The 15,554-nt window shown below is 38.9% G+C and overlaps 1 protein-coding gene across 1 annotated transcript in view; it reads right to left on the bottom strand.

The window, feature by feature from the left end:
* Window positions 1–15,554, bottom strand: part of UGT8 (UDP glycosyltransferase 8) — an 86,790-nt gene that overhangs the window by 44,407 nt on the left and 26,829 nt on the right. The window contains exon 2 of the mRNA XM_039223351.1: window positions 11,742–12,565. Within this exon, the coding sequence (XP_039079282.1) occupies window positions 11,742–12,563 (822 nt within the window). The 5' untranslated portion in view covers window positions 12,564–12,565. The remainder of the gene's footprint in view (window positions 1–11,741; window positions 12,566–15,554) is intronic.

The raw sequence follows: 15,554 nt of genomic DNA, 5'->3' as shown, positions 1-15,554 counted from the left end.
ATCCAATCCCACCCACTGACTTGCCCACAATTTAATGATAAAGAAATGGGGACCCAGAAAGAATAAGTGATCTTCCCAAGAATCTCCTGGAGACCTTGAATATGTATATTCTCCAGGGTCCCAGTGAGGACTCTCAACTTTACCAATGGACCGTTGGCAGCAGATGTAGGAGAATGTTAAAGGAGAGCATAAATTTAGTTTTTTGTTGCTATTTATCTACTCAGTAAACAACTAAAATTGCCTTGTGACATAGGACTCTTGTATATGTCTCCAATTAACATGTGGAAACACCCAATTCAGCAGTAGTGATAACTTGTGGACTTTCCTTTCTTGAAACACTAATTTCTTAGACTCTAAAACACCACTCTTTCCTGGATATTTTTCACTTCCCTGCGTTCTTAAAGACCGTCTTCCTTTACAAAGCCTGTACATGGTTAAGTGTTGTTGGCTCAGACTGAAGTCCTCCTTTCTTACCATACCTCTCTGTAAGTAATTTCATTTATTCCTACTGCTTTAGTACAGTCTCTGGGAAGACGACCCCCACATTTGAATATCCAGCCCTGACTTTTCCTATCAGCTCTATGCTCATCTCTTCAAAGGTCAGTCTGACATTTCTACTCAGAGATCCCTGGTTTCTCAGATTCAATACCTCCAAACTGAACTATGCCTTTTCTCTCCAAAACCCATTCATTCTTTAGTCTTTTCCTTTAAGGAAATGTCTTTGACTGGTAACTCAAGCAGGAAACTTGCTGTTTTCTTAGAATCCCCTTCACCCAACTCCACCCCAATTAATTCTACCTCCCAAATATACTTGGAAACATCGCTCTTTTCACCAGCCCATTTCTTCCCTAAGTTATGGCAACATTCACTCAATTGGTCCTTCTGTCTTCTCTCTCCCCTTCTTTTTTTTAAATGTTTTTTATTTATTTGAGAGAGAGAGAGAGAGCGCGAGCGAGTGAGCAGGAGAGGGTCAGAGAGAGAGGGAGACACAGAATCTGAAACAGGTTCCAGGCTATGAGCTGTCAGCACAGAGCCCAACGCAGGGCTTGAACCCACAAACTGTGAGATCATGACCTGAGCCGAAGTCGGATGCTTAACTGACTGAGCCACCCAGGCAGCCCCCCTCTCTCTTCCCTCCTAACAAGATTTCTCCACAAAGTATCAGAGCAATTCTTTCTAAAAGAAAATCCAATCATATTTAAACTCAATGAATAAAATCTGAATCCTTTACAGTATGTAAAGGCTTCTGTGAGATGATCTCTGCTCAGCTGTCAATGTTTACCGGAGCCACCTTGCCCTAACCCTTGCCTTCTACTCTTCAGCCTCACTGAACTTTTTTAGGTATTCAAAATGCACCTTGGAATGGTGTGTTCATTGACAGGAATGTTCCCTTCCCATGGCTGACTCCAACCTCTCATGAAGCCCTACTTTATCCCCCAAGAAGGCTCCTTCATCTCCATCAATGCACCCTGTAGGGTTTCCTTCACAGTACTTTAGTGCTGACATTATGGATCTTATTAATTTATTTACATATTTCTTAATCATTTCTCCCATCAGACTCTAAGTAGCACAAACAAAGAAACCGGGACTTGCACTTGATATTGCTAGTTCAGTGCCTGGTACCTTTTAGGCTCTCAACAAATACACACTGAATGCATAACAAAATAGCTATCTATCCCTTTTCAGAGTGTCCATCCCTTTGTGGTATGCAAAAGCTTCTCACTATCCCACACACGAAAAAGTTCTTGAAGGACCTTGCAGTGAAACAGAAAATGTCAAGCTGGTTTGGTTGCTCCTCACGATGGCCTGGAACTGGTAGTCAGGGAATTTATTTAGCCTCAAAGTTTTAGTGATAATTTATCCCTCCACTTGAGCTGCTTTGCACTGATAAAAGCTTTGGGAATCTATACAATAAAAATAATTTCATCTCATTTTTGTGAAATAAACTGGCAAATAAATAGGCTTCTACAACTGGAAATTACATTAATTCAAAAAATATATATTAAAGCCTATACATGCAAAGTACCGTGGCACTAGGCATGGAAGTGGGTGGGATATAAAAGATGAGGCAAGAACTCTGCTCTCAAAGAGCTTCGTTCTTTCCATTACTCTTTCTGAAAATTTTCAGTTTTTTAGAACCTAGTGTTCTTATTTTTATTTTTATTTCATTTTAGAGAGAGAGCATGTACGTGAGCAGGGGAGAGGGGCAGAAGGAAAGGCAGAGAGAGAATCCTAAGCAGGATCCAAGCTCAGTGTGGAGCCCGACATAGGGCTCGATACCACAACCCTAGAATCATGACCTGAGCTGAAATCAAGACCCCGAAGCTCAACTGACTGAGCCACCCAGGCACCCCACAACCTAGCGCTCTTCTTAAAGCTCTATGCAAATTAAATATTGTCAACTGTGATTAAAAGAACTTTTATCTAACTCGAATTAGGGATAGAACAATTCAACAGAAATTTATTAAGTTGCTGTGATAGTCAAAGAAATGTAAAATCAGGTCAGCTTACTTTGGTAAGTTTATCTTTAATGTATCATATATTTGAAAATATTTGATCTAAAAAGCAGAAGTAAAATCAGAAAAAAAAAACCGGAAGCAAATCAAAGGTAAATAATATCCTCAACATAGCATAAAGGTTTCCTCTCTTGTATCAGAACACAATTGTCCTGAGAATCTATCTTGTCAAAAAGCTACCATACAAAATAATCTAAGTATATGTAAATGCACATTTTAACAGCTACTCTTCTCCGAAGCAAACTTTTTAGGAAAAAGGAACACATACCTCTCTGTACCCCTCTTTTTTTCTTCTCTCTCTTTCATATCCCATAGCACTTTTATCTTACAACACTTTCTGTAATAAATGCTCTGTTAACAGACTAATTATATTGCTAGAATCAGAATCTTGAGTCTTCTACTAAAAGTGGTCCCTATAATAGCAATAAACACTGCTTTACAAAAATATACCTTGATAGACAGCCAAAGGAAAATGGTGGAAGAACCAGTATCCATCCCATTCGGGCCCATTCCGTGCCTCATTTGGTAGCACAGTTGCTTCTGAATTGTATGGAGGGTCTCTGCTTTGTGTCCAAAGTTTAAAGAATAGGAACCTGGTGGCTCAGTTGCTTAAGTTCTGATTTCGGCTCAGGTCATGATCTCACAGCTCGTGAGTTCAAGCCCTGCACTGGGCTCTGCGCTACAACTCAAAGCCTGGAGCCTGCTTTGGATTCTGTGTGTGTGTGTGTGTGTGTGTGTGTGTGTCTGCTCTTTACCTGCATGTGTTCTCTGTCTCTCAGAAATGAATAAACATTAAAAAAAAAACTTAGTAAAAAATAAAATAAAGTAAGGAATAGGCCTTCTTCCACAAATACCCAGAGTTCTGGTCTGCATAGCTTCATCATTTTTATTTTGGCACCCAGCTCCTATTGCTGAGTACAGGCAACAGAGGAAAGGCAGGCATTGCAGGCACCCCGCAGCCTCTCCCCTGTGCTTTGTGAAATGATCTTTCATTGGCATTGTTCTAGGAGGAGTTTTCTGTACCTCTCGGATTTCAGATGGATCAGAACACATTCAGGATTAAGAAGTGCCTGAAAAACTCCATCCCATTACTTCAGTGCCTATTTCCCTTTGGCTGTTTATCCAGTTTTCTCGAAGCAAGTACACACAACAAAGCAATCCTCTGCCCCAAGTCGACTCTGGGCATAACAGACAGGAACCAATATTTGGCATAAGTACATGTTCAGGATTTGCAAACTTATGAGAAATGCCTTCAAAGTAAAAAAGTTAAAGTGGTTTTCACAGCCTAAAAATATTTCCTAAGCTATAGTATGTCAATAATGGGTAGCAAGCATTTATAGAATGCTACATAAAGTATATGACATTCTGCTCACTACTAAATTTTGGATATAAGACTGTAGGTAAGAAAAAATGTTATTTTGGCATATGACTTCTTAGAATTTCAGAAAACAGGTCATTTACATAATGTGACTTTAAAATCATAGCCTGTTTTGGGGCCCCTGGGTGGCTCAGTTAGTTAAGCATCCGACACTTGGTTTCTGCTCAGGTCACGACCTCACGGTTTGAGAGTTCGAGTCCCACATCAGGCTCCTGGTGGTCAGTGCAGCATCTGCTTGGGATCCTCTCTCTCCCTCTCTAACTGCCCCTACCCTGCTTGTGTGCTCTCTCTCAAAATAAATAAATAGAAACTTAAAAAAAATAAAATCATAGCCTGCTTTTATCAAACTCTATATGTTAACTTGGGATAAAATGTTTTTAGAATGTTGTAAAAAAAGAAAAAGAAAATAGTGGAGATGAATGAAAAACTAGGTAAAATAGGTAAGCCTGACTATTACTAACACGGCTGCACATGGACATTCTGTTTAGGGCTGTCTCTTAAAGCAATGGTTGATTATTTAATAGCATCATCCCAATTTCACAATGCAGAGGTGTAAGAGAATAAGCTCTCCAAATGTATAATGGAAACCAGGGCTCTTCTAGTTATTGAAATACACACATACCCACCGCATAATTTATGCTGAAAATAAATGTGTAGAAGAGAAAAACCTATAAGGAACACAGACCAAAAAAATTCCATTCTCATATCAAATATATTACATAATATAATTAAAATGTACAGATCACACAGCTTGTCTGCAAAGTATGGTTGGTCCTCAGACCAGCAAGCATCAGCATCAGCTGGGAATTTGTCAGAAATTAGTATGTCCGTCCCAGACCTGCTAACTGGCCCTACAATTTATGTTCTGACAAAGATGTCATGGCATTCTGATCCCAACAATACTGAGGCACTGGGGCAGGACACAGAGACATTGCAAGAAGTTAGGGTAAAGATTGGGATTTGTTGCTGAGTCTGCATTCCAGATCTTAGAAGAAAACCTTAACTTTATTTATTTTATTTTTTTAGGTTTCTAGGCTATCTAATAATCTAGTTTACAGGGTCTGAGTGTGGAGGAGAATCTGGAGAGAGTCTCTGGCTAGAATGCAGGTGGTCACTTATTTGTCCTAAGCTCTTTCAGGAGTGGGAAGCACAGACATAGGAAAATGAACAGGGTAGAGCCAGCAGAACAGGGGTTAGAGTCCCGGCTCCTCCATGGAAAGGTCTCAAAAGCCACAGACAATGTCATTGAGCCTAAGGAAGTCAGCATTCCCAAGTACCATAAAGCTACTGCCTTAATTCTCTTACCCTTGAGAAATGTACCCATCTGCTGATGCTCATTTCTTACAACACTGCGACGGGCTAATGCCCACGTTATCTCACTTGTCGTTTTCCTTCTATTTCTGAGAAAGAGGATGAGGAAAGAGAAATAAACATCCCCAAGACAGAAGGAGAAGGACCACGTGCTTACCCCTAAAATAAGTAGACGGGAAGCTGTGGAGACTTCCTCCGCATCCCTCCTTCGCCCCTGAAACCACTCTATGTGCCACGTGGAAAATAGCAACTGATAGCGATACAGTAATTATGGCTCATATTAAACCACAAGAGCTGCTTAAACAATAATAAATGCAACAACGGCCCACCAGCTGTGCCATGGCTCCCATACTCCGGTCCCTCTGAGCACTGCCATCCTCCCTACAATGAGGCGGAATCACTCACCCAAGTGTCCTATGAAGGCCAAGATTAAAAGTCAGGACCATTTGGCTGAAAAAGCCCATATTCTTCCATTTTGCTACTTCTGCCACAAGTTCCAGTAAAACTGGTACAAAAAATTCCGTAAACAGAAGTATGAATTAGGTAGTTTGTCTCCAGGGACATGGCCTCTTCAGAAGCTCGTGCTCACACCATCCTCTCCAACAAAATCTGCACTCAGGAATAGGTCTGGCAAACGCAACTGACTGTAGAGGTTTTAATTTCAAAAACAGAACTGTTTGGCTTACAAAGAAAGCGTTTACGACGAATATCATATCAAACAGTTGGTACCAACAGCAATTTAATTACAAAAATTTAACTGGTAAAGATGCTCGGTTAAAAAGACTTCCCTCAGCACACCCAGTGTTTGAATTAGTATCTACGCAACAATTCTGTAGAGTATCCTAAAGTTTCAATACAAAATAGCAGAGGCAGAAAGGTGTTTAAAAATCATATCAGACTCTGTACCTTCAGTTATATTTGGATCTTGTATCATATCAAGAAATCTTTGTAAACCCTTAATGCTTACAGAGGCAACTGATAAGCTATTTAAAACTATAGTGCTGCTTAGAAAATTACCCTATCAGTAAACTGAACAGTAAGTTACTGATGGTTCTAATGGTGCCTCATATACTTCCAGGATAGATTCATTTGGCAAGGTAATCTGGTTTCTTACCACAAAATGAAGACAAAATATATGATCAACCTATAGAACTTTTGCAATAAATATCTCCAACAACATTTTACATTAGTGAGTTCCCATAGCGAATCTATCATTTCTGCCCAATTATCCTGTTGTAGTGAATATTAAAGCTCAGAATTAGTCACTGGAATTAATTCATTAGCCTCTTCCCAACATTACAGTTGTCAATTTCTGATCCCCACATAGCTACTGACAGCACAGGAGTACTATATAGATGAAGACATTTTACTAAGTCATTTGTGAGTGATGGCATTCAAATAAGGAAACTGTAACAAAGGATATACTGTTTGATTAAATTATACTTAATTTAAAAGTAGGCATTTTAGGAGTGCCTCGGTGGCTCAGTCAGTTAAACGTCCAACTTCAGCTCAGGTCATGATCTCATGGTTTATGAGCTGGAGCCCCATGTTGGGCTCTGTGCTGACAGCTCAGAGCTTGGAGCCTGCTTCGGATTCTGTGTCTCCCTCTCTCCCTGACCTTCCCCCGCTCGTAAGGGAGTGCACACACGCACTCTCTCTCAAAAATAAAATAAACATTAAAAAAATTTTTTTTAAAGTAGGCATTTTAATCAATGTGGTACAACGGTTATAATCCCATGGGGAGCTTTATACTTCATAATAATATAATTTATATGTAACATAGTATTAAGATGGTCGGAATTTTCCACACAACTGCTGTAATCTTGGATCAAGCTTACCAGCCCCAGCAACTCTGGTCCCATTTCTCAGCTTAGACACATCATTCATTATTCGGGAAGTCAGATTTCCATTACCATATGTAATAGTAAGGTATGGCTTACAGGTCAATCAATGAAAACTGAATACGGAAAGTCAATGCTTTGCTTCTCGGTTTTTTCTTCTCATAGCCTGATGTGCTGACAAGTGTTTAATCTAATGAGTCTGTTGTTCAATATCTCATTTTCTCCAACACCTTTCTCTGTGAGAGAGTTCTGGCAAATAACAAAATGATAAGCAGTGAGTACTTCATGACCCTGTCCTTGGTCTCATGCTCTTTCTTATCTCTGTTTATCTCTTATCTGTATCTCCCCAGGTCTGTGTTTCCCTAAATTAAAAACGTTTCTACAACTGGTGAATTGAGATGCCCTTAACACTCCTTGTCTGTCAATAAAGCACCTCTGAGGCATACCAAATGAGTATCTTACCCACCCCAAAACATCTTTCAAGATAGCAAAGCTGGACTGATTCGCTCTGCTAACCCTGTTCCTGTGCGTATCTGGAACACAGTAGAGGCCATTTAGTTCATCAACCAAGTAATGTATAATGATCTTTTGTCAATATCAATAACATTATGTAGCAATTCTAATTCATTAAAATAACTTAGCCTGGAATGTTTGGTTGCTTAATGGCTGGGATGGCATGTGGACATAAATTAGAAATAAGCAGAAATGGCTATAATATTAACAACACTGTTGGACTAGCTAAAACCTATTTTTGTTTGGCAACTATTTCTATTTGATGCAGTTCATTTAATCTTAAACATTCACCAAATGCCTACCATTTTTCAGGTACTCAGGGGAGAAAGATGAATAAGTAGAGGATCCACCTTTTGAGGCATCCACACTCTAGTTAGGGAGAGAGCCATGTGAAAAACCAATGTTAAAGTACAATCTATTAAGTGCAAAAACAGTTTGGGGCTGTAGAAGCAGAAAAGTGGGAGAGATCAGCTGCCTGGCAGGGCCAGACTATTTCATCAATGAGAAATCATTTAAAAATTATCGCATGAAATATGTTAATTTTAAAAATTAGGGGTGCCTGGGTGGCTCAGTCGGTTAAGCATTGGACTTCAGTCCAGGTCATGATCTTTCTGTTCTTTTGTTTGAGCCCCTTGTCTGTCTCTGTGCTGACAGCTCAGAGGCTGCAGTTTGCTTTGGATTCTGTGTCTCCATCTCTCTCTCTCTGCCCCTCCCCTACTCATGCTCTGTCTCTCTCTGCCTCTCAAAAAATGAATAAATGTTAAAAAATTAAATTTTAATAGACTGTAAGTAAAGGTACAATTCTTCAGTGGTATTATTATTACCCACTAATAAAACTGCTAAAAGCTATAATCACTCTCTGTTAGGCATTCTTTCATTCACATTTAATACATATAGGACCTAATCAAATAAGGATCTGTTTCCAGACCCCCTTCCTGCCCAAGGCAAACCTTTTTTAAAAAAAATTGTATTCATGTTCTCTACCACCCTGCGATGACAGAGTACATATGATCCACTCCAGACCTCTTCTCCTTCACTGACACATTTTAAGGACTCATACTCTAGACAGTCAGGTAGTAAATAGTATGGTAAGTTAGGTGCATAGCTAATATGCGTTGTTAAATAATTGTATTATCAAGAAACTGAACTGCTTCACTCTATGCTAATATAACACTTAGAAATCAAAACATTTGGACTCCAGCTGATTGTTAATATTAAATCTCTAAAGCATAAGTGAGAGCACACATGATTTAAAATTTGACTCTCATATTAAATCCTCACCATCTTTGACATATCAAATAGAGTCGAGAAATATTTGTCTCTGCACAGTTCTGTACACACTACAAATGCGTAAATGAGTAACAAGAGATGTAGGCATCTTGACAGAATATCTAATCACAGCAAAATAATCCACATTTTACTTGGCTGTGCTGCAAACCAGCTGTATGGCCTTGGATGAGACACTCAAATTCACTGAATCTCCTATGTGACAAATGAATGGACTATTCTCTGTATTTCGAGGGGAGAAAAATAAACTAAATTAATGGAACTGAACTAGATGCTCTCTAGAGTTTCTCTAGGCTCAAACATTAGGAAAGCTTCTAAAAAGTGTCTTTTAGAAATTTTCTGTAGCCTTTCATCCCAGGTTTTGAAATGAAATCCCACTGTCAAATCATTTCCAGACATCTGGAACACCTAATCCATCCCTGGTAAGATACCAAGGCAGTTAACAATTAAGCTGTTATTAGTGAATCATGTGTTCTAAACGGCCACTTGCTGGGTCCTATTATTTTAGTGTCACTACCATGACCTGTAAATAATACAGGTATTTGAGAAACTCATTAACTTGTAGAACCCTGAGGTACAGTTTACCGTATCAGAGAAATCTAGTGAAATCCCAGTAGGAACACACGTGTTCCTGCGTATATAAAACCTCACCAGACTAAGAAATATCTGAAAGTGTAAGACACATCATTCTTCAAAATACTCCCTGGTGAACAACTTTGTAAGTGGCATACTAACTGAAAATGGCCCTTCACACTTATGACTTAAGTAAGACACTTTCAATGAGAATAATACACTTACCTAGGTCTACATAACACATGCACATACCATATTTGCATGTGTGAGTGTGTGTGTGTGTGCACGCACACACGCGCATGGCCTAACTGGCACAACAAAAGTGGTCATTGCAAATAAAAGCACATCTTTAAAAGAATCGTTACAAAGTACCCAAAGAGAAAAAAAGAACAGGGAAGCCCACAAAGTAGGCTAAAGCAGTACCAACCTAGAAATTATGCAAATCAGAAAACATCTGGAGTAATAATCCTATATAAGGCTCCAAAACCACTTGAAAGATGCTTTAAAAGTAAAGTAAAACAGTGAAACTAATGGGCAGAGGGACCCATGGGGGAAAAGATAAGCTTGGGTTATAGGAATAAAAGAACCAGTCTTACACGCTATGTATGTATCTTAATTAAGGATAGTGGACAGAAAACAAAACGTAAAATATTCTGTGCTTATGTAGTTCAAGTTGCTGCAATTCAAGACAGATGTACAGGGACTGGAGATTCATTAGAACATTCCTTTTCATCATCCATTTCTTTTTCAGTCCGGAGGGAGACAGCACTCAACCAGAAACCAAACGAGGCAGGCAGAAGGGCAGTGCTCTGGTTGAGAAAAAATGAACACCTGGAGAGAACAGGGCTTATCTGTGTAATATTATGAATGACTCAAAGCAAAAGCAGACTTGCTTACCAGGTCTTGTAGAAGCTACTTCTAAATCTGATTTTAGCTATCTTTAGGAAGAGGAGTTAATATATCACACAGTGACTCTGGCAGAGAATACTTAAGAATTCAAAATGGGCTTGGATAAATTCATGGTTGGCTGAAAAAGCTGAGATTAATTCCTATCCTTTGTATTTGATGTTAGAGAGAATAACTGTGCCCTCACAGCCTCCACTGGCGGTATGTGCTTGAAATGCTAGGGTGGTATGGGCCACAAATCTGGTAAGTTCTACTCTTTTCATGTTACATGAAATATATCAAGGTGTTATTTATTGAATATACTTCTAATGAGTGGATTAGAAAAGCCTACAGGCTGTATATTCCAATCACATTATTTCCCCATGAGAAAATTCTGCCCAGTGATTGTCCATATCTGATGCATATATGAAAAATCTAGATTTGCTCTTCATCCAGTCCTTAACAACTTTTTTTGATACATAGTGACCAGAGCTAGAAATGATTAATTTAGCAGAGTTGTTGTGAGTGGCTCTTTTCAGATTTTTAAAGAGTAGAAATAGTTTCAGTAGAGAACAAAATCCTAGAATAACTCATTGCTTCTTAGTAAATGCCATCGGATGTTGAGATTAAATCTGGAGAGCCAATCCGAGGTTAGGAAACCCTACAATTAATACGTGAGTATGACTCCTGCAAGTCGGAGATACCTAAGAAAACACACACTGGGATGGAGAAGAGAACACAAGGGATTTGCTGACAGCTCAGCCAGAAAAAAAGAATTTAGGTCTGACTTAGATAGGAGACAGGCTTTGTTCAAGTGCAATCAGTTCCATCTTTGAAATGAAATTGCAATGGGGCAGGATTTCGTTACAAGAGTTTTAGCTGCTTACTAGAAATTAGTTGGCTCCCTAATTTGATGGAAGTTACTACCCCATTTTCATTGTTGGACATAAACTTTTCTTGTCATTGTGACTGCTGAAAGCAGAACCTCTATTTACATGGTCTCCTATTTATTTGAGTTCACTGAACCTAATCTAGAAATGGAGACCTGTGATAGTGCTATCCGGCAGCAAATAGAGGGAACTGTGTGTTTAATTAAAAGCAAAAACCACTCGCGTTCATTAAGGCTAACTAACTACATTCTCCTTACACACTACCATTATTACTTAATCAAAAATCGATTTCCCAGCCACTCTATTGACCATATGGCAGAATGGCCCCTCTCAGCATTGTAGAAATGCTCCATCAAAGCAGGACCGTGTCCCAGGGGAATGGCATCCACAAATGAAGGGACCTTGGTAGGATGTATTGTCTCAACTGCTTTTTTAAAGCACCATCTGTTAGCCAGAAAGAACCAATTCTATCTCTTCCAAAAATCAAAACGGACTGAATCGACCTCTGTATTTAGAAAAGATTACCAAGGAGTTCAGCAAACCTTACTTCTGGTAGTGGGCTGGCCGGTTTGGTTAGGATTCCTCCTACATACACAACATTAGGCAGAGTTGGTCTTGGGAACTCCAGCGCTACATCTGTGCACAGCATCCACAGGCTGGACCCATGGACCAAGTCATACATGGACTTCTCCGGCAGCAGGTTGTACTTCTGCATTATCCTTTCGTACTTGGGAAGAACCAGAAAGCTGACCCCTAATCTGGAAATGAGGTAAACGCCTGTATTTTTCATCCTTTGCAGCAAGTTCATGTGGTCTGTGAGGAGTGAGTTAAACTCTGGGACGTAAGCTAATGGGGCAGGAGCACCCACTTCAGCAGGATACCAAAGGCCAGTTGAAAATACAGCATATTTAACCCCTAAAAGGTGAGCTATCACAAATCCGCACATGTCGTTAGGGTCCACCAGCAGCAGGTCAAACTTTTCCTTCTTCAGACCCTGAATCAGGGCACGGTTGCCAACCATCATATCACAGTTCTTAGTATAGTGATCCAGTATGTCAAACAGTTCGATTGCTGTCAATCTCCCAGAGAAAATATTCCGCATTTTGGACTGCAGGAAAGCATCCGAGGTGGTACTGTTAAAAATCCCTGGGTAGCGCTGGAGGCTGTAATGATGAGATGGCGTGATGTCTCTGCCTTCAGAGAGAAGAAACACTGTACGGTGGCCTCTCTCATGCAAGGCTGAGGCTAGTGTCTTGAAAATGTACATATGGCTTTCAAACATAATTGGCGGCACGATGATGATTTTGGCAGCCTTCGCTATCCCAACAGCACTCCACAGGAGCATGAAATACGGAGTGTAAGACTTCATCGCTGAAATGACAACCAGAAAAAGACTTAAAAAAAAAAAAAAGTATAGACTTTACCATTCAAAACAAACAATCACAAAGACTGCTTTCAAAGTATCTGATGATTTTGTCTAAGGATCACTGTTTAACAGTATCCTGATATTTGTTCTAATTACCTCTCTATTTTTGAAAGGTAATTTTTTTTAAAGTACAGAACCGACAGCAAAGCTGACAGAATCTGAAATACACTTAAAATATATCAGTTTCGGAGCACATAACTCCATCAATAATAGAGAGTTACATATTTTTTTTGAGAACTAGATTTCGGAAATCTGAAATAAAACTTCTATAAGATTGAAAAACCATGGGGCGCCTGGGTGGCTTAGTCAGTTAAGCGTCTGACTTTCGCTTAGGTCATGATCTCGCGGTTCGTGAGTTCCAGCCCTGCGTCGGGCTCTGTGCTGACTGCCAGCTTGGAGCCTGGAGCCTATTTCAGAGTCTGTGTCTCCCTCTCTCTCTGACCCTCCCCTGCTCATGCTGTCTTTCTCTCTCTCTCCTAGAAATAAATAAAAAAATATTTAAAAAAAAAAAAGAGAAATTTTTAATAGAAAAGTTCAAGGGAGTTAACCAGTTCTCTGTAAATGTTTATAGAAGAAGGGATTGATTAACAAGTGTGTCCCAGACTACACTTCCTGTGTTGTATCTGTAACTCAGGTGCAAATGGCAAGTTAGATGATAGCTGTACGGGTGACATCTATCACTTCTCCTACCTTTTCATGTTAGTGTAAATAATGTACTATAGTTAGAATTGTCCTCAATCAGTTTTTAGAAATAAGTGTTTTACCTGTGGGGGGGTATATAGTGTGCAAATACCTACTCAACCCAATATAATTTTTACTTAGACTCTAAATTAGCCTCCAAATTGAAAAAAAAATCTACATAATAATTACCCATGCACACTGGACGTTTTTACTTCAAGGAACAGCTTAAAATATGCACATCACCAAATCAACCATTTTCATTCATTATCACATATTAACTACCCTGCTTTTACAAATTCCCACCATCTAAATGCAGTTTAGCAACTATACCTTCTCAACATTCAAACACTGCCAAAAAAAAAAAAAAAAAGAAAAGAAAAGAAAAGAAAAAGAAAAAGAAAAAGAAAAAGAAAGAAAAAGAAAAAGAAAAAGAAAAAGAAAAAGAAAAAGAAAAAGAACGAAAGAAATCAATTATCAGGCAAATGATAGATTCTTCTCATATCAAGATTTAAACTATATGGGCGCCTGGGTGGCCCAATCCGTTAAGCATCCGACTTCAGCTCAGGTCATGATCTCAGGGTTCAAGGATTCAAGCCCCACATCAGGCTCTGTGCGTATAGCTCAGAGCCTGGAGCCTGCTTCAGATTCTGTGTCTCTGTCTCTCTCTGACCCTCCCCTGCTTACTGTCTCTCTCTCTCTCCCTCTCAAGAATAAATAAAAATTAAAGTTTTTTAAATTAAAAAAATACTAAAGTACCAAATATGTTATATTTCCAGGTGCGTTTTTCCTCTCTCACTCCAAGGAAATTTTCAAACTATTTCTGGATGAGTTGATACTGCCATTAAGAGTAAATTGAAGTCATACCTATTATAAGCATATAAGAGCCTGTGTTAACTGTTGCTTGAATTAGTATGAGGGCTTTGAAAAAAAAAAACAAATTTGGAGACAACACTATTTCTATAGCAACAAACTAAGTTTATTCTATAATTACAAGGACAATGAAGAAAAAAAATTAAATAGCCAATCCTGGAAGAAACTTTCCAGGCCTTTATTTCTATTGTCTCTCTAGTGTATCTCTTTGGCGCAACCTCTCAATTCCAAGGAATTAAAAATTGGGGATTTATAATATACATGTTCTTAATTCTAGGGATGAGATTTATGCAAAAACAGTTATTTCAGCAGCTAGTGTCCATTGCTGTGATTAATACTACCTGTTACGGTTTGCATGTCCCAGAAAGCACACTAACTGATGTACTAATGGTAGGAACTGCTCTGTCTACTGTGTTTAGCATCTAGCTGAGCAGTGAACACACAGATCGTTCAGCTACAATTAAAACCACAGCTTTATCTATCATATAGACACATAAGACACAAAACAATAGTAGGGAAACACATCCTTTCACTGAGCTTTTTACTCTAGTCTTACTTTTTTAATATTTTATTTCAGAAATTACTACAAAGTAAAATGACATCATAGAAAATGGTTGGGTTTTTTTTTAACTTTTTTTCTTAATGTTTACTTACTTTTGAGACAGAGACAGACAGATAGCAAGCAAGGGAGGGGCAGAAAGAGAGGGAGATACAGAATCTGAAGCAGGCTCCATGCTCTGAGCTATCGGCACAGAGCCCAACGTGGGGCTCAAACTAAGGAATCACAAGACCATGACCTGAGCCAAAGTCAGATGCCCAACTGACTGAAGAAAATGGTTGTTTTTTTAATGCACAAGTGCTTATGTTAAAGAACAACATTGCTCAAAAGAGCTTTCTGTGAAGATGAAAACGTTCTCTATTGCTACTATCCAATATTGAGCAGCTGAAGTGTAGTTAGTGTGATTGAGAAACTGAATTTTAAATTTTAACATGTGGCTAAATTAATTTAGTACCAGTGGCTACAGTACTAACATAAGGTCTGAAAAAGTGCATACATTCTGTACATAGATTCTGAAAGTAACTATGCCAACATACCAGCATTTGTGGGACAAATATCTTCTAAAAACAATGTCTACTAGATCTTCATGAAAAAAATACTGCTTACCAACAAAGAAGCATCACTTCTACAGATATAAAATTGTTCAAATACAAAATTAATTACAGAAGACTACATAGCACTTTATTCTCATAAACATAAATATCGTGGTGGGGGGTAACTGAATGATTAACACAACTGCCAACAAATGGTGAGATTCTTGCTAGTCCAGACTTATCAGAATGTGTCTACTGATAAGCCGGAGTTCATTAATAGTAAAAACTTCT

This window comes from Hyaena hyaena, unplaced genomic scaffold, assembly GCF_003009895.1.
Source record: "Hyaena hyaena isolate Hyena2069 unplaced genomic scaffold, ASM300989v1 scaffold_1325, whole genome shotgun sequence".
NCBI classification, from domain to species: domain Eukaryota; kingdom Metazoa; phylum Chordata; class Mammalia; order Carnivora; family Hyaenidae; genus Hyaena; species Hyaena hyaena.
This window is presented reverse-complemented; position numbering and strand designations above follow the sequence as displayed.